This window comes from Hyperolius riggenbachi, chromosome 8 (assembly GCF_040937935.1).
Source record: "Hyperolius riggenbachi isolate aHypRig1 chromosome 8, aHypRig1.pri, whole genome shotgun sequence".
NCBI lineage: Eukaryota > Metazoa > Chordata > Amphibia > Anura > Hyperoliidae > Hyperolius > Hyperolius riggenbachi.
Window position 1 is genome coordinate 18,398,228 of NC_090653.1, and position 26,432 is coordinate 18,424,659.

Here is a 26,432-nt window from a genome sequence, read left to right on the forward strand (position 1 = left end):
TAGTTAGCACTGTTTATTGTAAAGCTATAATGGACGTAAATGGAGAAATGGTGATTTTTTTTTGTATATTTTCTCTTTAAAATGCATAGAAAATAAAGTAATTACTAAACAAAATTATCCCATACTGAAAGCCTAATTTGTCCTGAAAAAAAAAACCAATGTATAGATCATTTAGGTGCGATGAGTAGTGATAAAGTTATTGGCAAATGAATGGGAGCAGCTCTGAAATGTGAAAATTGCTCTCTTACTGAAATGGTTTTAATAAATCTAGGAGATCCTAAAGGTTACATATATTCGTCAATGTACTTTAACATATTTGTAAATCATCCAGATCAGGAAAAAGGCCACAGTCTATTAATTTACAGGTGGTAATAGCACTATGCTAATCAGCAACAGGTTTTTTTTATCGTTGGTAGTCAGTGTTCAGCTGTGGACGCCTGAAGGAGAAGGATTCCTCAGTCCAGTTAGTGTTGGGACTGGAGGGCTCTGGTCTGCCCCAGCTGTAGTCGGCCTGGGGGAGAACCCGGACACCACCTCTCTGCAACAAGAGGAAATGCAGGTATTGTGTCAGTAACGTACGTGGCAGGGAAGTAAGAGCAACATACACCACAATGATGAGCTGTAGATTAAAGTGACTCTGTAACAAAAATTACAACGTTTTTTCTACCAACCTACAAGTTCCTAAACCTATTCTAATCTGTTCTGGCTCACTGCAGCACTTTGTACTATCACAGTCTCTGTAATAAATCAATGTATCTTTCCTCTGTCAGACTTGTCGGCCTGTGTCTGGAAGCCTGCCAACTCTTCCGTGCTGGTCTGTTCTTCTATGCACACTCCAGTGTGTGTTTTATTTACATAAGCCAGCAGCTTCTCTGCTATCTTATCAGTGATAGAAGAGTGCTGGATAAAAATCCTCCTCTGTTAGGCTGTGAAAGTAGCTGGCTGACACATACTGAGGAATTACAAACACAGGCACAGGCAGAGCTGTCTGCAGGGAGCCTGTAATGTTCAGTGCATGAGAGAAGCAGGGGACAGAAGGTAAACACACAAATGATCTTTTGAGATTCAAAAGGAATGCTGTATACAGCCTGCTTGTGTATGGATGTATTTTCTATGTGTGGACATATTGTACATCAATCTACTTCCTGTTTTGGTGGCCATTTTGTTTGTTTATAAACAAACTTTTTAAAACTGTTTTTGACTACTTTTAATGCGGCGAGGAGCGGCAAAATTGTGACAGAGGGTAATAGGAGATGTCCCCTAACACACTGGTATGTTTACTTTTGTGCGATTTTAACAATACAGATTCTCTTTAAAGGTTACAGAGGCCCTGTAGTGACATATAGTAAAATACTTCCTATATCTCTATTGCTGTGTATTAGTATGTAACTCCGCCCTCCCAGTGATGTCAAAGCCTAGGCTGTTTAGCTATGCTATTCTCCCAGAGCATTCTGGGAGACCAGATACTTTTTGTACTGGCTTCAGAATTCTAAAAAACAAACATTCCTTAGAGTTGAAGCTGACAGGACTAAAGTTGTTGCCATAGTAATTGGTAGGATGCAGCTGCCTAGTGTGTGTTCTATTTTAGTGTTTTAAGCTATTAATAGAAAAAGCGAGGTAATCGCTTACAATTCTAACCCATATACTAAATGTGCCCTCCCCTCCGCTATTTATTGGGTGCTGGCCGCAATCTTGATATTTTATGGACCGCCCACGCCTCCCAAATTACTCCCCGGATGCCGCTATAGCCGCAACTAACTTTGCAATCTATGCGGTACCCATTCTACTGTAGCACCGCTGACTCCCAAATTACCTGCTTTAAGTACCCCAAACCTGCCCCCATTCCCACCAACTGCGCATGATATCTACACAGGTACATGAATTCACACCACTGAGGCACTAATTACTGTATATTCTGGTGTATAAGACTAGATTTTAACCCTTGAAAATCATCGGAAATGTCGGGGGTCGTCTTATACGCCGGGTGTCGTTGATGCCGGGTGATACGCCCTATCCTGTTACCGCCTCTCAGATCTCGCTGCTGAGGACTGTAGTGAAGCGGCGCAGGCGCACATGTGCGAGATCTGAGAGGCAGAGGAGGAGGTAAATAGGATACAAGGGCGGGGCCAGAAGGATGAAAGAGGCGGGTTTTATGGGCACAGCGCGATCTATTCTTCCATACCGCTCTGATAAACAGGTAGACAAGGAAAGCTGACCAATCCACTTATGGAGAGGGAGAGTTGACCAATCCAACCAGTCAATCGCCTATATACTGGGTACCACATACAGTACAGCACCAGTATCTGTTCATCCATAGCACCAGTATAGGATGTTTTTTTAATTTTTATTTGGTGTGCGTTGGAAGAGGGGTAGTCTTATACAGCGAGGATATCCCAAACTCTATATTTTAACTGGAAAAGTTGGGGGGTCGTCTTATACACGGAATATGCGGTACTACAGCTGTGCATCAAGGAATTTGCCTATAAATCATGTACTGGTGGTGAGACTTGAGAACAGGTTTGTGAAACGTAGCTGTAGGAGAGTAAAGATCTACAGAGCCATCAAGGCCGTCATCTTATGTGTGTTCTTGATAGTCCGATGTTACTGGAAACACGGACCTGCTGATTAATCATACCAGCTACCTCTAAGTTTCTTCCAGTCTTAACTGAGGATCACAGTGGTTCTACTTACTGGAAACTGGTTGGTGGGACGTTGCTCGCTGGCATCGTAGTCCTGCTGTGGATATCTGAACGATGGTCCAGCAAAGTTCTGGGCTTGCTGAGGCTTTGGCTTCACGTGATTTGAGAAGTGATGGTCAGGAGGCGTCTCTGAGTAATAACTAGGAATAAACACACATAGTAAGGAACAGGAGAATGAAACAGTACACGTAAAATGCCAACATTCTGTTACAGAGCCACCAAGCCCCAAATGGATTCATTAACTTTAACATCTTTTCCGTGCTTTGCAAGCTAAAAAGTCACTCAGAATAGGCCATCCCTGATGAAGGGGGAACAGTAACCAAGCAGCTCGGGGTGACCTAAAACCACTAGGTTTCTGAAGAAGTCTCTGGATTCTAAAGAGATGTCCCCCACCCAGGGGCGTAACAATAGAGGATGAAGCTCCTGCACCTGCGGGGAGGGGGGGGGGTAGGAGGGGTCCCAGCATGAAGGAAGAGCATTTCACATGAGCAGGGAGGGGGGACAGTCCCACCCCTCCCTCACCTCGGGCTCTCCTCTCAGCGCTCCTCTCCTGCATCTACCACTGGCAGCGGCGGCAGGCAGGACACATACCTCCATCCACCGCGGAGGTCTCCGATCTCTAAGTGCTTCACGCTACTTCCTGTTTAAACAGGAAGTAGTGTGAGGCTCTTAGAGATCTGAACCTCCGGTGGTGGATGAAGGAATGTGTCCTGCCTGCCGCCGCTGATGCTGGAGGGGGAGCGCTGAGAGGAGTGCTCTGGACTGCAGCAGCCCCAGCATTCACCTCCCTGGGCTCCAGTGCTGCCATTTTCTCTCCGTCCTCCAGGTGGCGATTAACTCTGTAGTGAGATCACCGACGCCGAGCACAAGAGTGATTCAGAGCCTTGGAGGACAGGAAGTAGGATGGCTGCCGACATCTGGATTCCCCGGGAGGTGAGTAAAAATGCTTGCGGTGCGCCACACTCTGCATTGAGCTCCCGTTGGCTATCCCCCACCAGGGAGGTTAAAATAAAGCTTTCAGTTCAGGTGTGCACTAAAATAATCAAAACTTGATGTATGTCACCTCCGCATGGTGCATAACAACAAATCAGGAGTGAGTATGACACATACTTCAACTTGCGCGGTGGATTCTGCTGCTCTGGAGCGCTCCAGGCCGCTGACCCTTGTAACTTCTGAGCTGCTGGTGATGGGACATTGACCTTAATTAAGGAAGAGATAGCAGAATAAATGATTAATATTTAATCTACCGAACATAGATGGTGAGTCATTGACACGTGGGAGGCAGCAGGTAAATTATGTCACATGATTACTTCTATTGTAGCAAAGAGAGTCAAAACAAGGAAATTACGATGTATGGAAAAGTCCTGCCTCACCAGAAAGTTCTGTTCCTAAAGGGATATTCACTATAAAACCGACATGAATTAAGACAGGTATCCAACGCATCTTTCTTCAACTTACTAAAAATTACTTTTCCATTTCAGTCTGCAGAATGGAAAGCTCAATTGACAGTAAGCTCAAATTACTTTTCCTTGTAACCTTGGCAGCAATACTTTGTAGTACAGACTGTACAGAATCTCCCACCTTGCTGGCAGGAGTAATTAGCTTGAGACAAGTATATAATTTGACATAGCTAGTGTCAGGAACCGGCCCGCGGCACGCCTGCGTATACGGTTCCCGACTGCGGGTTTGACCAGATTAAGCGGGGAACAGCCTTATTTAAGCTACAAACAAGGCTGGAACCCCTCAAACACTTCTCACTGCCACCACTAGCTGTTCGCTAGACACTTCCACTCTGCTGTCGAGTCCTCAGCGCGCACTCCGCGTTTTCGTATCTGGGTCAGCTTTGCGCTTAGGCCAAATACGGGAACGCCACGCACCCACACACACACACAGTTGCAATCTTACACTGTCGTGAAGCAAAGACCCACTAACAGTCGTTCCGAACGATACTGTTAGCTACTCGCACTGGCGTTGTTCGTACGTTGGGTCAGCTGCGCGCTTAGGCCAACGTATGACAAACGCCCCCACACACACTGCAATTACAATTTCCTACGGTAGTGTTGCTCAAGCGTACAATTAGGCATGAACTTATACACGGTTACACTTCAGTCTCTTCTAGGCTATGAGGGTTAGTTTAGTACGGCAGAAGTCAAACTTATTAAATAATAATTTAATATTCTAGAAAAACATAGAACAGTGCAAAACTGAAGATATACAAAGAGATTACAAAAAAAACAAGTAAAAATAGTTACAAGATAAAATGTACAAAGATAACACACAAAGCGATTTTGCTTACCAAAATAAAGGGATCCCGATAGAAGAATCGTGGACTTTGGTGTGGACGGACACAGTCTGGCTAGACCAGGAGTTCACTAGCTTGGGCCAGGAGACCGGCTGCCACTACCGTCAGAAGAGAACTGCTTTGAGGTAGCTGTCCCCTGGTTTTTATAATGAAATATTCGCCTCGAGGCTGTAAGCCTGTGTGGACGGGGGGGGAAGCTGGATTTAATTACATCCTCAGTCATAATTGGATTTCCAGAGATCCAACATCCACTATAGTCCACACACCCAACAAAAGACTTCCTTAGCCCAATTTCCCCAGGTTACAATGTCTTTACATCAAGAGATTGTTAAATGAGGCTTTTCAACTCCACCAATAATTCAATTTCCACAGGTAGAAAATGGTATCAAAAGGACTTCACCTCTTCAATAATTTCCAGTAGGCTGTCAAATACATTTCAAACATTCAGGTGTCAGCTTCCCCCTGCCCCCAAGACTCTAGCAGGCTTGCCTTGTCCCAATGGCTGACACCAGACTCAAAAGCCATGCCGACCAGCCTATTCTTCCTCAATTGGCAGGTAATTAGCAGTAGACACAGTTTCCCCTGCTGGACAATGGGGCAGAGGTAATGGACATCTACATACAGAATTACATTAGACAGACTTCAGTTTACTCTGGCCAGGTGACCAATTACTCCCAAGCCCAATACACATCTGAGGCATTATTCAGACAACATGGTCTGACCACCTGTATAGGCTTCACAGCAACTGTCTAATTAAGGGTTTCCTCATTAGAAGCAGACAATGATAGGTAATTTACACTTTATACGGAATTCCAGGAAGACTGGCTAACAGACAATCCCATATGTTACAGTCAAAAAATGAAGGAAATATGTTCCTGTTATCCTTAATATCATCAGCACCTCAATATATCTCCACACCTCCGCCGTTAACTTGGTGCAAGGCAGACGATCTTCCCAGATCATCTTGCCTGCACCTACACTGTTGGTTCTGCTTGACGGGACAGCCCATCAGCATTCCCATGATTGCTCCCCTTCCCGATAGCGCTGGCAGGTGAGTCCAACGAATCATCCTGCCAAAGCCTACATTGACGGCCTGGCCGGGTGGGGAAACCCTTTAGCATCCTCAGGAGGGTTCCCCACCTGTCAGTTAGCTCCAAGCTACACGACTGGAAAGCTAGGTCAGGTTGCTGCAATGTGTCGTTGCCCTTGGCAACCTGACGTAACCAACCAGGGGAATGCGTGTCAGTGACGACCGTGAATTCGTGACCATAAAGACAGTGCTGCATCTGGGGAAGGGTCCCCACAGTCGCTACACGCACTCTCTCTATAGTGGCAGGACCTATCTCTCGGTCCCTTTGGGGAACGATTATCTGCCGGTCTGTCTCCTCCACTTCAGACAGCTCAGAGGGAATAACTTCCCAGGACCCTCTCAGCCCGCCCCTCCCAGCTGGTGACCTGCTGGCTAGCCCCCTGAGCTCTTCCAGGCTGCTGTCAAATCGAACCGCCCCAGAGAGCTCAGTGCTGCCTGTCACACATTCCAGGAAGGCTGCAAACGGAGAGGCTCCTGGGCCCTCCGGGCCAGGTTCCGAATTGGATGTGGCTGACCCAGCAACATTTGCCACTTCGGTGGACAGTCCCTCTGCTGTAGACCCGCTAGCACTGCGGGTTACCACTGCAGCTGAGGGAGTGCCCACATTATACACATCATGAATCACATCACATTTGGTCTTAAAAACATCTGAAGGGGAAAGATCTGGCCTGGTGCCGTCTGCCCCTTCAGTGGGCAATCCATCTGCTGCAGCCCAGCGAGCGCCGCTGGTTCCTCCTGCAGCTGACGGAGTGTCCACATGACACACAGCATTACGTAGCACAACACACATGACATCAGCATTATCAGCCCTACATATATTGTCATTTGGGACATCACATAAACCATCAACATTATCTGTATCTTTACACACATTGCTACTCAGCACTTCACAAGTAGCATCAACAGTTCTTGCATCGATCGCCTCGATAGTCCGTGCGTCATAAATGACATTATCAATTTCTGCATTCTTTGTATCAACATGTCCCACTCCAGGCCTAGGCACTGGAGACTTACTAGGGCTGGCTCCAAGCACACAGTCCATAGCCCCTGGGGCCTCACCAGCACTCCCCATTTGCACAGCATTATCAGACAGTACCTTGCAAGAGTCCTGAACTCCTGCTGGGGATGCAGGCTCCACGGGGTTTGGAGTAGGCTCATACCGGGCCACTAACCGTCCCAGGTCAGTACCCAGCAAAACGTTGGTGGGGATTTTGTCAGTTACCCCAACCTCTTTCAATCCGCTGCCGGCCCCCCAGTCCAGGTGGACCAAGGCGGTGGGTATGGCGGGGGTGACACCCCCAATTCCTCTGACAGCAATCATTTTCCCAGGTATGTACTGCTCCGGGTTCACAAGCTGGGGATGTATGAGAGTCACTTCTGCTCCAGTGTCTCTCAGCCCAGTGGCAACTGTACCCCCAACCGTGACAAGCTGCAGATTCTCTGCATAGCCAGTGGCATTCCTGGTAGCACACAATGCCGTTGGGACTTCACTGGCGTTTGAGGCCTCACTGGATTTTGGGGCCTCCCTCTTCCTCTCTGGGCAAGTCGTGCTGATATGACCCACCCTGTCACATACAAAGCATTTCCGAGTGTCAGTGGTTGGTTGCCTGAATCCAGGAGACAGCGGTGCTTGCCTCCTCTGGGTGCTGGGTGAAACAGGTTTAGCCCTCTGTTCTCCTCTCCAGCTGGGCGTAGTAGTCCTCCGGGACTCAGGTGCTCTATGGGCGGTGTAGGCATCGGCCATTTCCGCAGCCTCATCCACTGTCTTTGGTTCTCGATCCAGCACAAACAGCCGGACCTCAACAGGACAGGTGTGTAGGAACTGGTCTTTTATCATCAGTTCCTGCAGGGCATCAAAGGTTTCAACCGACAGTCCTTTTAACCACTGCTGGAAGGCAGTGCGCAGGTTGCAAGCATGATCCAGGTAGCTGTCATTAGGACCTCGCTGCACTGTCCTGAAACGTTTGCGATACACCTCTGGCGTGAGGTGGTATCGCGCAATAATGGCTTTCTTAATCGCCTCAAAGTCTGTTTCTTCCTCCTGGGGGAGACTCACAAACGCCTCCAGGGCCTTGCCTCTCAGCCCTGGTGTGAGGTATCTTGCCCACTGCTCACGGGGCACCCCATACTGCCGACAAGTCCTTTCAAACCCCTGTAGGAAAGTGTCTATGTCAGAGTCCTTGTCCATAGCGGGGAACTTATCCAGGGGGATTCTGTGGACTCGCTCACCTTCGCGTTCTGCGGGTCCAGCAGACCGGTTCTGCTGCTGAAGTTTAGCCAGCTCCAGCTGGTGTTGCCGTTCAGCACTTTCCCTCTCGGCCTGGTGTCGCTGTGCAGCTTGTTCCCTCTCGGCCTGGAGTCGCTGTGCCGCTTGTTCCCTCTCGGCCTGGAGTCGCTGTGCCGCTTGTTCCTTCTCTGCCTGTCGGTGCAGTAGGATCAGCTTTAGGCGCAGTTCAGGATCAGCCGAGTTCAGTAGCTGTAGATCAGCTTCCAGAGATGTCATCTCCGTGTTCGGTGGATCATCCAGGACATCGTCTCCACTCGCATTCTGTGGCGGGAGCGATTCCTCCTCTGGCGTGTCGTGAGCTGCATCCGCTGACGTTGAAGCACGGGCTCGCTCTGCCCCATCATACTCCTCGAGCGCACGAACTAACTGCTCCTTAGTCTGGCCGCTCACCGTCTCGATGCCTTTGTGCTCGCACAGGTTGAGTAGTATCTCTTTGTTTTGCCTTGCATAGCTGGATGCTTTCTGAGCCATCGTGTTGCAAAAAAGAAAAAGAAAAAAAAAAAAGGGGGGAAGGGAAAGCAAATACCAAGTGTGTATCTTTGAACAAAAAAAAAAACGTATATAGATTCTGCACTGAGTAGACTTCTGTAGGCTAGTTGCTTCTAGCAAGCTTCCAGCCTTTAGTACTCAGAATAGCGAGCTAAACTGCGTACTAATGTACTAAACGATGCCACCACTGCCAGCCAATTATGTCAGGAACCGGCCCGCGGCACGCCTGCGTATACGGTTCCCGACTGCGGGTTTGACCAGATTAAGCGGGGAACAGCCTTATTTAAGCTACAAACAAGGCTGGAACCCCTCAAACACTTCTCACTGCCACCACTAGCTGTTCGCTAGACACTTCCACTCTGCTGTCGAGTCCTCAGCGCGCACTCCGCGTTTTCGTATCTGGGTCAGCTTTGCGCTTAGGCCAAATACGGGAACGCCACGCACCCACACACACACACAGTTGCAATCTTACACTGTCGTGAAGCAAAGACCCACTAACAGTCGTTCCGAACGATACTGTTAGCTACTCGCACTGGCGTTGTTCGTACGTTGGGTCAGCTGCGCGCTTAGGCCAACGTATGACAAACGCCCCCACACACACTGCAATTACAATTTCCTACGGTAGTGTTGCTCAAGCGTACAATTAGGCATGAACTTATACACGGTTACACTTCAGTCTCTTCTAGGCTATGAGGGTTAGTTTAGTACGGCAGAAGTCAAACTTATTAAATAATAATTTAATATTCTAGAAAAACATAGAACAGTGCAAAACTGAAGATATACAAAGAGATTACAAAAAAAACAAGTAAAAATAGTTACAAGATAAAATGTACAAAGATAACACACAAAGCGATTTTGCTTACCAAAATAAAGGGATCCCGATAGAAGAATCGTGGACTTTGGTGTGGACGGACACAGTCTGGCTAGACCAGGAGTTCACTAGCTTGGGCCAGGAGACCGGCTGCCACTACCGTCAGAAGAGAACTGCTTTGAGGTAGCTGTCCCCTGGTTTTTATAATGAAATATTCGCCTCGAGGCTGTAAGCCTGTGTGGACGGGGGGGGAAGCTGGATTTAATTACATCCTCAGTCATAATTGGATTTCCAGAGATCCAACATCCACTATAGTCCACACACCCAACAAAAGACTTCCTTAGCCCAATTTCCCCAGGTTACAATGTCTTTACATCAAGAGATTGTTAAATGAGGCTTTTCAACTCCACCAATAATTCAATTTCCACAGGTAGAAAATGGTATCAAAAGGACTTCACCTCTTCAATAATTTCCAGTAGGCTGTCAAATACATTTCAAACATTCAGGTGTCAGCTTCCCCCTGCCCCCAAGACTCTAGCAGGCTTGCCTTGTCCCAATGGCTGACACCAGACTCAAAAGCCATGCCGACCAGCCTATTCTTCCTCAATTGGCAGGTAATTAGCAGTAGACACAGTTTCCCCTGCTGGACAATGGGGCAGAGGTAATGGACATCTACATACAGAATTACATTAGACAGACTTCAGTTTACTCTGGCCAGGTGACCAATTACTCCCAAGCCCAATACACATCTGAGGCATTATTCAGACAACATGGTCTGACCACCTGTATAGGCTTCACAGCAACTGTCTAATTAAGGGTTTCCTCATTAGAAGCAGACAATGATAGGTAATTTACACTTTATACGGAATTCCAGGAAGACTGGCTAACAGACAATCCCATATGTTACAGTCAAAAAATGAAGGAAATATGTTCCTGTTATCCTTAATATCATCAGCACCTCAATATATCTCCACAGCTAGCTCCTCCCTCTAGTTTCTCCACCCCACTATCCTCTAGATTGTAAAGTCACAAGGGCAGGCTCCTCCCCCTAGTGTCTCCACCTCATTAGAGTTGGGCCGAACCTCCGATTTTAGGTTCGCGAACCGGGTTCGCGAACTTTCGCGGAAGGTTCGGTTCGCGTTAAAGTTCGCGAACCGCAATAGACTTCAATAGGGATGCGAACTTTGAAAAAAAAAAAAATTATGCTGGCCACAAAAGTGATGGAAAAGATGTTTCAAGGGGTCTAACACCTGGAGGGGGGCATGGCGGAGTGGGATAGATGCCAAAAGTCCCCGGGAAAAATCTGGATTTGACGCAAAGCAGCGTTTTAAGGGCAGAAATCACATTGAATGCTAAATGACAGGCCTAAAGTGCTTTAAAACATCTTGCATGTGTATACATCAATCAGGTAGTGTAATTAAGGTACTGCTTCACACTGACACACCAAACTGTTCACTGAACAGAACAGGTATGCAGTGGCGGGTTCACTGAACAGGTATGCAGTGGCAGGATCACTGAACAGGTACGCAGTGGCAGGATCACTGAACAGGTATGCAGTGGCAGGATCAATGAACAGGTATGCACTGGCAGGATCACTGAACAGGTATGCAGTGGCAGGATCAATGAACAGGTATGCAGTGGCAGGATCAATGAACAGGTATGCAGTGGCAGGATCAATGAACAGGTATGCACTGGCAGGATCACTGAACAGGTATGCAGTGGCAGGATCAATGAACAGGTATGCACTGGCAGGATCACTGAACAGGTATGCAGTGGCAGGATCAATGAACAGGTATGCACTGGCAGGATCACTGAACAGGTATGCAGTGGCAGGATCAATGAACAGGTATGCACTGGCAGGATCACTGAACAGGTATGCAGTGGCAGGATCAATGAACAGGTATGCACTGGCAGGATCACTGAACAGGTATGCAGTGGCAGGATCAATGAACAGGTATGCAGTGGCAGGATCACTGAACAGGTATGCAGTGGCAGGATCACAGTACAGGTATGCAGTGGGCTGAGGGCTCACTGAACAGAACAGGTATGCAGCCAGGAAGAAGTTAAGCCTAACTAATCTTTCCCTATGAGAGACTGCAGCAGCTCGCCCTACTCTCACTAATGCAGGCACACGAGTGGCCATAACGGCCGCCGCTGCCTGCCTTATATAAGGGGGGGTGGGGCTCCAGGGGCTAGTGTAGCCTAATTGGCTACACTGGGCCTGCTGACTGTGATGTAGAGGGTCAAAGTTGACCCTCAGGTGCATTATGGGGCGAACCGATTTTTTGCGAACTTTTGCCGCAAAACGTTCGCGTGCGACACCCGCACGCGAACAACCTAAGTTCGCGCGAACCACGTTCGCCGGCGAACCGTTCGGCCCAACTCTACACCTCATCACCCTCTAGATTGTAAGCTTACATAGGCACACTCCCTCCCTTAAAGCGGTATTGTTACCATAAAAATCAAATTTCAACAGCAACTGGTCTGAGTGTATTAAGTGATAAAGATGCTAATCCTGCATTCAAAACTTTTTCTGCTGTTATGGTTTGGAGTTATCACATACTTTAGGAGCACTGGCCCTAGTGCCAAACAGTGCCAAAACGTTGAATGCTGGGAGTTCTTTTGAATGCTGGGAGTTAGTTTTATCTATAATATATTCCTCCTCTTCCATTTATTTCCCTGCCTAGCTGATCACTTGTGTTGACAAGCAAGGCTGAGGTGACTCAGTGATTGGATGTGTAAATAAAAAAAAAAGACTCTGGGAGGAGGGCAGCTAATGAATACACAATGAGCAAGAGAAAGGAGGGGGGGGGGGGAACAAGAGTCAGGGAGGATATGATGTCAGCATTAGCTTGGCAAGATGGCCACTGCCTAGAGTAGGATTTTCTGCTTTTCCTTTGTAAATTCACAGGAATCAGTACGTGGATAGCACAATACATCTGTTATGCAAGTAGAAGTAGTATTTATCTACTTATATATGTGCTTTTTATTTCTAGGTTAGCATGGGTGTCGCTTGTTCTTTAATCTCTTAGTATAGCAGACCAATAGTGATTGGAACAGAGTCACAGCCAGTTTAGGTAAATACATTGACTGATGCGCTTTGAGTCCTATGGGAGCAAAGCGATTTACAAATGTTTCGTGATTTTTACAAGCAGGCAAGCAACCGTGCGCATTGAGGGACACTACACGTTTTTAAAAAACTTGAGGGACCTGGAGGTAACCAAATATATACGGTAAACAGACGTGAACAGGATATATATTTATATATGATGGTTTTTACCCTTTATAAGGATTGACTTCCTCCCTACCATAATTAATTGTACAATTTTTGTTGTGGAACATCATTTCTTTTGGTTTTTAGTCTCATTTTTTTCCCTTCTGCAGCTCACAGTTGCTGCAATATGTGCAAATTATGTGCCCAGCCTACCAAACCTTTTTATCTCTGTATAGGACGCAGCCACCCTCCCAAAAGGTAAGTGACCCCAGCTTAAGTCCTGAAGGTGCTTCATAGATGATGTTTTTTTCCTCTGGGAGGGTGACATAGAATCCCATTATCACCATAAATTAAAGAGACTCTGTAACAAAATGTTCAGCCTTATTTCTTGTATCCTATAAGTTCATATACCTGTTCTAATGTGGTCTGGATTACCGCAGCCTTTTCTAGTTGCACTGTCTCTGTAATATATCTAACCGTCTTTTCTTTGTCAAGCCTTGTCGAGCCAGGGAGGAATGTGCTGCCTCTGCTGTGATAGGGAGAAGTTATACATGGGGGTGTCCAGGCTCTGTGCACGCCCCCTGCAGGCTCTGTGTGCTTTGTTTACTACTCACAGACAGAGCTTTCTGAGGGGGAAGGAAGCTGCCTGTCTCATGCTGAGAACTGTGAGAATCCCAGACTGGAGTGCAGATAAATTTCTTTGTAATAAAAACTTGTAGTATACTGTAACATGATATATATATATATATATACAAACATCACTTCCTGGTTAGCGGCCATGTTTTTTGTTTGTAAACACTGCCTAAAACTGGCGATTAAAAGCGGTGGGGAGATGCGGAAATGGCAAAGAGGGGCCCAGGAGAACATAATGAATAGAATGGTATGCTTTTTATTGAAAGAATTTGAGAGTACAGATTCTCTTTAAAGGGAACCTAAACTGAGAAGGATGTGGATTTTTCCTCTTAAAATAATGCCACTTGCCTGACTCCCCTGCTGATCCTATGTCTCTAATGCTTTTAGCCACAGCCCCTCAACAAGCATGCAGGTCAGGTGCTCTGACTGAAGTCAGACTGGATAAGCTGCATGCTTGTTTCAGGTGTCTGATTCAGCCACTACTTTGGTCAATGAGATCAGCAGGACTGCCAGGCAACTGGTATTGTTTAAAAGGAAACATCCATACCCCTCTCAGTTAAGGTTCCCTTTAAGGCTGAAACTAAATGGATGCAATAACCCCCCAAGGTTTCAATGCAGGTTTTGATTTTAATACAACAAACAACCCAAAAATTGTATAATTGAATCCCAGGTTTATAAACAGGTGCCAGCACTGGTAACGACCTTAAAGAGAATCTGTATTGTTAAAATCGCTCAAAAGTAAACATACCAGTGCGTTAGGGGACATCTCCTATTACCCTCTGTCACAATTTCGCCGCTCCTCGCCGCATTAAAAGTGGTTAAAAACAGTTTTAAAAAGTTTGTTTATAAACAAACAAAATGGCCACCAAAACAGGAAGTAGGTTGATGTACAGCATGTCCACACATAGAAAATACATCCATACACAAGCAGGCTGTATACAGCTTTCCTTTTGAATCTCAAGAGATCATTTGTGTGTTTCTTTTCCCCTGCAGAATCTCATGCACTGAAGTTTCAGGCTGCTCTTTTCTTCCTGCAAACAGCTTTGCCCTTGTCTATAATTCCTCAGTATGTGAAAGCCCAGCCAGCTCAGAGGACGATTTATCCAGCTTGTAAAAGATAAGAGAGAAGAGAGAAGTTGCCCTAATCTAAACAATACACAGGCAGTGTGCATAGAGGGGCCTGGAAGGGGGAGTTCATATCAGAACCACAACACTGAAGAACTTGGCAGCCTTCCAGACACAGGCTGACAAGTCTGACAGGGGAAAGATACATTGATTTATTATAGAGACTGTGATAGTAGAACGTGCTGCAGTAAGCCAGAATACATTAGAATAGCTTTTGGAACTTGTAGGATGATAAAAAACAGGATGCAATTTTTGTTACAAAGTCTCTTTAATGAAAAACATCAAAAATAAAAAAAAACACACACCAGTATATGCTGCTCAACTGTTTTTTCGTTGATATCAATATCAAACCTTGGATTGAATAGGAATCATGCACTTAATGGGGACCTGTAGTGAGAACAACGTGGAGGCTGCCATATTTATTTTCTTTTAAACAATACCAGTTGCCTGGCAGCCCTGCTGATCTATTTGGCTGCAGTAGTGTCTGAATCACAGCAGAAACAAGCATGCAGACAATATTGTCAGAAACACCTGATCTGCTGCATGCTTGTTCAGGGGCTATGGCTAAATGTTTTAGAGGCAGAGGGTCAGCAGGACAGCCAGGCAACTGGTATTGCTTAAAAGGAAATAAATATGGCAGCCTCCATATAACACTCACTTCAGTTGTCCTTAAAGAGACGCTGAAGCGAAAAAAAAATGATATAGTGAATTGGTTGTGTACTATGAATAATTACTAGAACTTAGCAGCAAAGAAAATATTCTCATATTTTTATTTTCAGGTATATAGTGTTTTTCTAACATTGCATCATTCTCTAATATGTGCAGATTACACAACACTCAGCATTCAAAATGATTCTTTGAGAGCAGTCTGTAAACTAATGACCTCTCCTCTGGCAGATAAAAAGTAAATAGTTCAATAACACTTGAGATAATAAAAGTCAGAAGCCAGCCCTCTCCACGACTTTGAAAGTCGTAGAGCTTAATTGCTTTTTTGCATAGAGATAACAACTGGAGTTTCTTAACTCTTCCTGTACTGGAAACAATTACACTGATGTATCTGATCTTAATGTTTTATTTCTTAGCTGTGCTACACATACAAATCATAATATCATCATTTTTTTTTCTGCTTCAGTGTCTCTTTAAAGCATAATTTATAGATAAATATTGATAATAGGATTGCTGCGTGCTTAGACAAGGAATCCCAGCTACAATTATCTAACTGTTAGTGGATGTTATTTCATCATCTACTATAATGCAAGATTCACTACTATCTTTTCCAGGTGGAACTATTATTTACGTTCCCTAAATAATACTGCAGTCAATTGAGACTCTTATTAGGGGGTTATATCTGGACGTAGCGTTGATGGGCTATATCTATAGCCACATGGTGGTTACTATGTGGTGTATTATATAAATATGTATGCTGCTAGTCCATATTGGTTGTTTTCCTATTACCCTCTATGAGTAGTTTAAACCATAAGGAGTCTATGCCTAAGTTATTAACATTAATGGTTTCCTCTAGGAGGTGTGACTAGGATAATTCAATCAATACCCATATTGCTTCTATGATATGAGATCAATTCATGCATAGTGCTCTAGCTGGGATTCCTTGTCTTATCACGCAGCAATCCTATTACCAATATTTTTTATTTCAATAGTCGTATTGCTAATGACTGATTTTGGTAGGCTTAAGATTTATATTTATTCTTTTATTTTTTGTTTTTGGATGCCTGTATTTTTATTTTTATCCACTAGATGTCGCCTTGGGCGTTGGAATAATTTTATTTGATTAAATAAGTGCAATGATTTCAATTGGCCACTAGATGTCAGTGCAGGAGAAGAAATAGAAGCTGCATGACAGATTGAATACATTACAGAGCGCTGCAAAACAAACAGTTTGCCTTCTAAAATCAGACGGTATTTGCGATTATTAAGGTTGGAGTGAGCATATGATGTATCCCACGATGCATCACTGCTGAATATGCAAATTCTGGCTTCTAGTATCCACTGGCCCCTGGGTAAAATCTCAGCGGAAAAAAAAAAATTTTTTATTTAAAAAACAAACAAATAACACTAATAAAAAAAAAATACAGTTTGCAGCAGCAATCAGATGCCACCAACAGAATGCTCTGTTGGTGGGCAGAAAAGGAGGCAGATTTATTTGTGTGTTACGTTGTATGGCCATGCAACACACTGTTAAAGCTGCAGTGTGCTGAATTGTAAAAAATGGCCTGGTCACTAGGGGGCGGTGTATGCCTGTGGTCCTCAAGTGGTTAAAGTGACACTGCAGTGACCCCCCCCCCCCCCACCCCCACCCCAAAAAAACAAAAACAAAAAAACAACTTATGATAAAATGAATTGTAAGTGTAGTAAGGATGATTAATAGAACATTAGTAGCAAAGACAAGCGTCTCATATTTTTATTTTCAGTTGTATAGCTTATTTTAAAAAAAAAGGACTGTCTCTAACTCAGTAGGGTTGAAGAGCTCAGAGAGGTTCTTTTGCATAGATAACAATTGAAGTTTCTTAACTCTTCCTGCACTGGAAAACAATATGAGACTTTTCTTTCCTACTAATGTTCTATTTATTAACTGTACTACACATACAATTCATTACCTCCTCTGTACATAGAGGCAGACCGAGCATTTGTCTCTTTAAGCGCTTTATTTTATCTTCATGCCAATAGTGAAGCAACTTCATATGTCACACATAGATTAAATAACCCTCCTGGCGGTTTAAAAAAATCCGCCAGGGGGCAGCAAAGTAGTGTTCTTAAATTTTTATTTTTTTTCATGCAGCGAGACAACGTCTCGCTACATGATAGCCGTTGCTCAGCGACATCCCCCCAGCCCCTCCGATCGCCGCCGGCGATCGGAGATCAGGAGATCCCGTTCCAAGAACGGGATCTCCTGGAGGGCTTCCCCTGTCGCCATGGCGACGGGCAGGATGACGTCACCGACGTCATCGACGTCGTGACGTCAAAGGGGACTCCCATCCACCCCACAGCGCTGCCTGGCACTGATTGGCCAGGCAGCGCACGTGGTCTGGGGGGGGCGGCCGCGGCGCGACGAATAGCGGCGGATCGGCGGCGATCGGATGCTACATGCAGCTAGCAAAGTGCTAGCTGCGTGTAGCAAAAAAAAAAATGATGCAAATCGGCCTGAGCGGTGCCTCCCGGTGGCATAGCCCGTGCTCGGCACGGGCTTACCGCCAGGGAGGTTAAAGCTGAATTGATGGAGGTGTGGAGGTGCTCAGGGTTCGGGTGACCAGGGGGTGGATGGACAGCACTACAGCCATTTCACGCCAGACTGGCGCTTGCTCACATGCTTGTGTCCTTAGCACGTGAGCAAGCGCGCGTCTCCCAGCTTAACCTACGTGCCGCAATACAGGTGTTTTGTGAGGTGATGATTTCACTATTCAGGTTGCAAATGCAAACTAAGGCCTCTGCCCCCAAAAATTGAATCTGAGTGCCGAGTGGTTTATCTTTTCTACAGTGTACCAGTTTTATTTTCACTTCAGATTGCCTTTAAAGAGAATCAGAGCGGACATAAGTAAAGCTATTATACATACCTGAGGCTTCCTCCAGCCCTATACGCACAGATCGCTCCCACGCCACCGTCCACCGCTTCCTGTTTCCGCCGGTACCGGGTCCTGTAGATTCAGCCAGTCGGCCAGTCGGCGGCAGCACGCGGCCAATTGTCCGCATCACAGGGGCTCCTTCCATACCCGTACGCATGCGGCGCCCTGCTGCGCAGCTGCACGCGTAAGGGTATGGAGGGAGCCCCTGTGCATGCGGACATTTGGCCGCGTCCGCCTGAAGTAACGGGACCCGGTACCGCTGAAAGAGGAAGCGGAGGGCGGTGGCGTGGGAGCGATCCAGGCTTATGGGGCTGGAAGAAGCCCCAGGTATGTATAAAATCTTGTTTCATTTTCCCTGTATGGCCGTCTCTGGTTCCCTTTAACCTCTGTCTACTAAAGAGAAGATATTTAGCTTAAAGGTACCCATATACTACGTTTATTTCCCATCGATATATACAGCAGATTTGATCACTGTGATTGAAATTGCTGTAAAATCGACAATGCAAATGTTGAGCGCGTCGTTAGCAGCGTTGGATTTGGCAATAACCGACGCAGCTATGATATCACTTATCCTGCTGGTGCGAGTGCCCAGGTTCATGTTGTCACTTTCTCCGGCTGGTCTTCTTTGTCTTCTCTTCAGTTCCTGTCCCGTCCTATGAGAAGGCGAAGATTAAACAGTAAAGCGCCCTCTACTGTTTGAACTTCCGCTTGTCACAGGACGGGACAGGAAGTGAAGAGGAGACAGAGAGGAAAGCCAGCCTGAGAAAGGGACAGCACGGACCTGTGGACTCGCGCCGGCAGACAGGTAATATCATTGCTGCTGCTCGGGGGAGGCGAGGCAGGCAGAGGCAGTGGTAACTCCACAGTTTGTGAATCCATATCATGCTGAAATCGATTCAAAATCTGCGTGTAGTGTAGGGGCAGCCAATAGATACCTCTCAGATTCGATCAGAGAGGGATCTATCTGTTGGTCGATTTGGTGGCAATCGACCAGTGTATGGCTGCCTTAACCTCCCTGGCGGTAATCCTGACCTGAGCTCTGGGTAGAAAAAAGAAGCTACTAGCGGTGATTCCGAGCTCAGGTCGGGGTAGGCAGTGCAGCGCTTTATCTTGATTTGTGGAGTCCTGCGCGCGATCGCGCTGCGCAGCGGGACTCCAGCCTCTCTTCCCGGTAGTGTGGGGTCTTCCCCATGTCCCCGCTATTCTTCCAGGGACCCGACGGCCAATGGGAGCAGCGGAGCGGCGTTGGCGGCGTGATGTCATCGGGAGTGGGGCTAATATTTAAAACGAACGTCTCTATTTTAGAGAAATATAGAGAAGTTTGTTTATATGTATATTATCAAAGTGACAACTGCAGCGCGGGAGCTCAGGAAGGTACATTTTTTTTATTCTGCTGCAGATCTCCCTGCCAGAATGATTTTTTTCAGGTTTTAGGGTCTGAAAGAGTGGAAAAAAATTGCACCTCTTTAACCTCCTTGCCGATTATCCCGAGCTCAGCTCGGGGTAACCTGCGCAGGAGGATTTCTCAGGCCCCGCTGGGCCGATTTCTATCAAATAAAAAGGAGCACACGCAGCCGGCACTTTGCCAGCCGCGTGTGCTACCTGATCGCCACCGCAGTGCAGCGATCCGCTGCGTGCAGCGGCGAAAGAGGGTCCCCCCAGCCGCCCGAGCCCAGCGCAGCCGGAACAAACAGTTCCGGCCAGCGCTAAGGGCTGGATCGGAGGCGGCTGACGTCAGGACGTCGGCTGACGTCCATGACGTCACTCCGCTCGTCGCCGGAGGCGATCAGAAGTGCGCATACTGAGCGCCCTCTAATGGGCTTTCATGCAGCCAACTTTCAGTTGGCTGCATGAAATAGTTTTTTTTTTTTTATTTATTATTATTTTTTTATCTTAATAGAACGCCAGGGAGGTTAAGACCCTAAAATCTGGAAAGAATCATAACGGCAAGGGGGTTAAGACCATCCTAAGATAGAATTTGAGAATCTTTTATATTAGGATTAAGTTTATAATTTAATGGTAAGTTTCTTCTGTGTATCTTTTCATTTAATTTGGGGGTTTTAATCCTTTTTTTTACGTTGCTGCATTATTCAAGGCTCTCTGCTTGTTGTTCTAGTATAATAATATAAAGCAGATTTGTACCGGTCTATTATTTCATTTTTTTTCTTCTGAAAATGGTTGTAAGATATTTGTGCCATGTTTGTAGCTACTAGGGATGCCCAAACTAGGAGAACTCACAGAGAAGCATGTGATACATTTGATCAGCTGATAGATTTGTAAGGTTCTGATTTGCTGCAATGGCTTCCTGGTTTAACACATGATCATGATCAGTAAATCAGAACCTTAGATATCTATTAGCTGATCAAACTGATCACATGCTTCTCCGTGAGTTCTCATAGGCAGGACCATCCCTAGTAGAGTTGGGCCGAACGGTTCGCCTGCGAACGGTTCCATGCGAACTTCCGTGGTTCGCGTTCGCGTCCCGCAGGCGAACGTTTGCGGAAGTATTGTTCGCCCCATAATGCACCATGGAGGGTCAACTTTGACCCTCTACATCACAGTCAGCAGGCCCAGTGTAGCCAATTAGGCTACACTAGCCCCTGGAGCCCCACCCCCCTTATATAAGGCAGGCAGTGGCGGCCATTACGGTCACTCGTGTGCCTGCATTAGTGAGAGTAGGACGAGCTGCTGCAGACTGTCTCTCATAGGGAAAGATTAGTTAGGCTTAGCTTGTTCCTGGCTGCATACCTGTTCTGTTCAGTGAGCCCACTGCATACCTGTTCAGTGAACCTGCCACTCAGGGCCGTTTCTTGCCCCGTTCAGCCGGTTCTGCTGAACGGGGCGCCGATGAGAGACAGATTGGGGGGGGCGCCAGGCAGAAGCAGAAGGATGTGACTGCTAGGAGCCGGTGACACGCGGATGCGGTGCACCGAGAGGCAGGAGGAGCTGTGCGCACCAGTGCGATCACCGGCTTCAGTTCGCGTATCTCGCGTATGCCCCCCCGTGTGCCTCCCGTTGCTGCCTGCCTCTCTTGCAGACCTCAGCGCTGGCGGCGACCCGACCGGAGAGTGTCAGAGCAGAGAGCACACCCGCAGACAATGCACATGCGGAAGTGATGTCATTGACCATGACCACTTCCTGCATGAAGTGATGCTGGTGGTAGTGTGCGCTCTGCTCTTCCGTTCTCCGGTCGGGTCGCCGCCAGCTCTGAGGTCTGTGTAAGCCCTGCATAGCACCCTGCACAGCCCCCAGCATCCAGCCCAGCATAGCACCCAGCCCAGCAAAGCACCCTGCACAGCATCCAGCCCAGCATAGCACCCTGCAGAGCCCCCAGCATCCACCCCAGCAAAGCACCCTGCACAGCCCCCAGCATCCCACCCTGCAAAGCACCCTGCACAGCATCCAGCCCTGCATAGCACCCTGCAGAGCCCCCAGCATCCACCCCAGCAAAGCACCCTGCACAGCCCCCAGCATCCCACCCTGCAGAGCACCCTGCAGAGCACCCAGCACAGCAAAGCACCTTGCACAGCCCCCGGCATCCAGCCCAGCATAGCACCCTGCAGAGCCCCCAGCATCCAGCCCAGCAAAGCACCCTGCAGAGCCCCCAACATCCAGCCCAGCAAAGCACCCTGCACAGCCCCCAGCATGCAGCCCAGCATAGCACCCTGCAGAGCACCCAGCATAGCACCCTGCACAGCCCCCCGCATGCAGCCCAGCATAGCACCCTGCACAGCCCCCAGCATCCAGCCCAGCATAGCACCCTGCACAGCCCCCAGCATGCAGCCCAACATAGCACCCTGTAGAGCACCCAGCCCAGCAAAGCACCCTGCACAGCCCCCAGCATGCAGCCCAGCAAAGCACCCTGCACAGCCCCCAGCATGCAGCCCAACATAGCACCCTGCAGAGCACCCAGCCCAGCATAGCACCCTGCAGAGCCCCCAGCATGCAGCCCAGCAAAGCACCCTGCACAGCCCCCAGCATGCAGCCCAGCATAGCACCCTGCACAGCCCCAGCACCCAGCTCAGCATAGCACCCTGCACAGCCCCCAGCATGCAGCCCAGCATAGCACCCTGCACAGCCCCCAGCATGCAGCCCATCATAGCACCCTGCACAGCCCCCAGCATGCAGCCCAGCATAGCACCCTGCACAGCCCCCAGCATGCAGCCCAGCATAGCACCCTGCACAGCCCCCCGCATGCAGCCCAGCATAGCACCCTGCACAGCCCCCAGCATGCAGACCAGCATAGCACCCTGCAGAGCCCCAGCACCCAGCCCAGCATAGCACCTTGCACAGCCCCCAGCATGCAGCCCAGCATAGCACCCTGCACATCCCCCAGCATGCAGACCAGCATAGCACCCTGCAGAGCCCCAGCACCCAGCCCAGCATAGCACCCTGCACAGCCCCCAGCATGCAGCCCAGCATAGCACCCTGCACAGCCCCCAGCATGCAGCCCAGCATAGCACCCTGCACAGCCCCCAGCATGCAGCCCAGCAAAGCACCCTGCAGAGCCCCAACACCCAGCCCAGCATAGCACCCTGCACAGCCCCCAGCATAGCACCCTGCACAGCCCCCAGCATTCAGCCCAGCAAAGCGCCCTGCACAGCCCACAGCCCAGCAAAGCACCCTGCACAGCCCCCTGCATTCAGCCCAGAAAAGCGCCCCCCACAACCCAGCAAAGCACCCTGCACAGCACCCAGCCCAGCAAAGCACCCTGCATTCAGCCCAGCAAAGCACCCTGCACAGCACCCAGCCCAGCAAAGCACCCTGCATTCAGCCCAGCAAAGCACCCTGCACAGCACTCAGCCCAGCAAAGCACCCTGCATTCAGCCCAGCAAAGCGCCCTGCACAGCACCCAGCCCAGCAAAGCACCCTGCATTCAGCCCAGCAAAGCACCCTGCACAGCACTCAGCCCAGCAAAGCTCCCTATTGCTGATATTAGTGTGTGTGCCTTGCCCTTGCTGCCCGCTAGCACCTCTGGCTCCGTGGTCCCCCGCCCGGACCCCCACCGATCCTGGCCTGGCGCCTTCTTCCAGGACCAGAATCCAATTCCACCTGCCATGATGGTGGACAACATCATGGTAAGTAGGCAGGCAGTCTATGTACTGCACTGCGCCTCTCTCTTTCTGACGTGGCTGTTGGGGGAGGGTGGCGCTCTTTTTGCCCTGGGCTGGTGGTCAGACCACCATACCACCATGGTCTGATTTTGACTGTGACTCCCTGGCTGGACTGTTAAGTTATCTAAGGGGGTGGCTGTGGGGTCAGGCCAGTGTGATTGCAACATGTACTGGGGGGGGAGGGGGGGGGGTTGTGGGGTCAGGCCAGTGGGATTGCAACATGCACTGGGAGGGGGGGCTGTGGGGTCAGGCCAGTGGGATTGCAGCATTATTATTATTTAGGATTTATATAGAGCTGACATATTATGCAGCGCTGTACAGAGAATATTGTCTTGTCATTAACTGTCCCTCAGAGGAGCTCACAATCTAATCCCTACTATAGTCCTATGTCTATGTATGTACAGTGTAGTGTATGTATCATAGTCTAGGGCCAATTTTTTAGAGTGAAGCCAAATAACTTATCTGTATGTTTTTGGTATGTGGGAGGAAACCGTAGTGCCCGGAGGAAACCCACGCAGACACGGGGAGAACATACAAACTCCTTGCAGATGTTGACCTGGCTGGGATTCGAACCGGGAACCCAGCGTTGCAAGGCGAGAGCGCTAACCACTATGCCACCGTGCTGTCCCATGTACTGGGAGGGGGGTTGTGGGGTCAGGCCAGTGGGATTGCAACATTTCTCTCAATAAACCTTGTGTTAAGCATAAGTAAAAAATAAAAAAAAAATGGTGAGCTGGTTTCAAGAAGCCTTTTGACATGATTTCACTTAGCAGCTCTGATTTTGGGGAAGTAAGGGGGGGGGGGGGGCATATTTTTTGACTCTCGAACTGGGTGAAATTTAGCCTAGAAACTGCCCTGCTGCCACTGCATACCTGTTCAGTGATCCTGCCACTGCATACCTGTTCAGTGATCCTGCCACTGCATACCTGTTCTGTGAACCCACCACTGCATGCCTGTTCAGTGAACCCACCACTGCATACCTGTTCAGTGAACCCACCACTGCATACCTGTTCAGTGAACCCACCACTGCATACCTGTTCAGTGAACCCACCACTGCATACCTGTTCAGTGAACCTGCCACTGCATACCTGTACTGTGAACCCACCACTGCATACCTGTTCAGTGAACCCACCACTGCATACCTGTTCTGTGAACCCACCACTGCATACCTGTTCAGTGAACCCACCACTGCATACCTGTTCAGTGAACCCACCACTGCATACCTGTTCAGTGAACCCACCACTGCATACCTGTTCAGTGAACCTGCCACTGCATACCTGTTCAGTGAACCCACCACTGCATACCTGTTCAGTGAACCTGCCACTGCATACCTGTTCTGTGAACCCACCACTGCATACCTGTTCTGTGAACCCACCACTGCATACCTGTTCAGTGAACCCACCGCTGCATACCTGTTGTGTTCAGTGAACCCGCCACTGCATACCTGTTCTGTTCAGTGGACCCGCCACTGTATACCTGTTCAGTGAACCCGCCACTGCATACCTGTTGTGTTCAGTGAACCCGCCACTGTATACCTGTACTGTTCAGTGAACCCGCCACTGTATACCTGTTCTGTTCAGTGAACCCGCCACTGCATACCTGTTCAGTGAACCTGCCACTGCATACCTGTTCTGTGAACCCACCACTGCATACCTGTTCTGGGAACCCACCACTGCATACCTGTTCCGTGAACCCACCACTGCATACCTGTTGTGTTCAGTGAACCCGCCACTGCATACCTGTTCTGTTCAGTGGACCCGCCACTGTATACCTGTTCAGTGAACCCGCCACTGCATACCTGTTGTGTTCAGTGAACCCGCCACTGTATACCTGTACTGTTCAGTGAACCCGCCACTGTATACCTGTTCTGTTCAGTGAACCCGCCACTGTATACCTGTTCTGTTCAGTGAACCCGCCACTGCATACCTGTTCTGTTCAGTGAACCTGCCACTGTATACCTGTACTGTTCAGTGAACCCACCACTGTATACCTGTTCTGTTCAGTGAACCCGCCACTGCATACCTGTTCAGTGAACCTGCCACTGCATACCTGTTCTGTGAACCCACCACTGCATACCTGTTTGCGGTGCGTTACACGGTGAGTTTGGTGTGTCAGTGTGAAGCAGTACCTTAATTACACTACCTGATTGATGTATACACATGCAAGATGTTTTAAAGCACTTTAGGCCTGTCATTTAGCATTCAATGTGATTTCTGCCCTTAAAACGCTGCCCGATTTTTCCCGGGGACTTTTGGCCCCCCTCCAGGTGTTAGACCCCTTGAAACATCTTTTCCATCACTTTTGTGGCCAGCAGAATTTTTTTTTTCCAAAGTTCTCCTCCCCATTGAAGTCTATTGCGGTTCGCGAACTTTTCCGCGAACCGAACGTTTCGCGGAAGTTCGCGAACCCGGTTCGCGAACCTAAAATCGGAGGTTCGGCCCAACTCTAATCCCTAGTAGCTACTAAGATAATATAATTTATTCAGGGGTGTGGCTGCCTATAACTGGGCTGCCTATAATATAGAGTGACCAGACGTCCCGGATCGCCCGGGACGCGTCCCAGATTCGGGGTCCGCTGTCCCAGGCTGCATGAGGTCCCGGGAAACGTCCCGCTTTCAGCAGCGGGACGTCCCGGCCTCGGGACTCTGGCCACTCTATCTTCATGAACTGGCAGCGGCGTCTATAGACGCCGTGCCAGTTCATTTCCCGCAGCCCCGCTCCAGCCTCGTCTTCCGGTGTCTGTTCCGACACCGGCAGGCGAGCAGGGCTACGGCAAGATGGCTGCCGAAGCCCTGTACTGGAGACTTTGTGTCTCCAGTACAGGGCTTCGGGCGCCATCTTGCCGTAGCCCTGCTCTGCTTATCAGCGCGGGAGACGAGCAGGAGGAAGGTGATCCCGGGAGCAGCGTGCCAGAGGCCGGAGACTTCTGCCAGGTGAGTAAATGCTTTCTTTTCCAGGTGAAATGTTTGCTTGCATTGCGTTTCTTTTCCAGGTGAAATGTTTGCCCGCATTGCGTTTCTTTTCCAGGTGAAATGTTTGCCCGCATTGCGTTTCTTTTCCAGGTGAAATGTTTGCCCGCATTGCGTTTCTT

At 48.4% G+C, this 26,432-nt stretch overlaps 1 protein-coding gene across 1 annotated transcript in view; it reads right to left on the reverse strand.

Moving 5' to 3' along the window:
* Positions 1–218: 218 nt before the first annotated feature.
* Positions 219–26,432, reverse strand: part of LOC137527202 (uncharacterized) — a 45,023-nt gene continuing 18,809 nt past the window's right edge. Inside the window, exons 5-7 of the mRNA XM_068247705.1 lie at positions 3,810–3,898; positions 2,692–2,839; positions 219–538 (exon numbers count right to left, since the gene is read on the reverse strand). Of these exons, the coding sequence (XP_068103806.1) occupies positions 404–538; positions 2,692–2,839; positions 3,810–3,898 (372 nt within the window). The 3' untranslated portion in view covers positions 219–403. The remainder of the gene's footprint in view (positions 539–2,691; positions 2,840–3,809; positions 3,899–26,432) is intronic.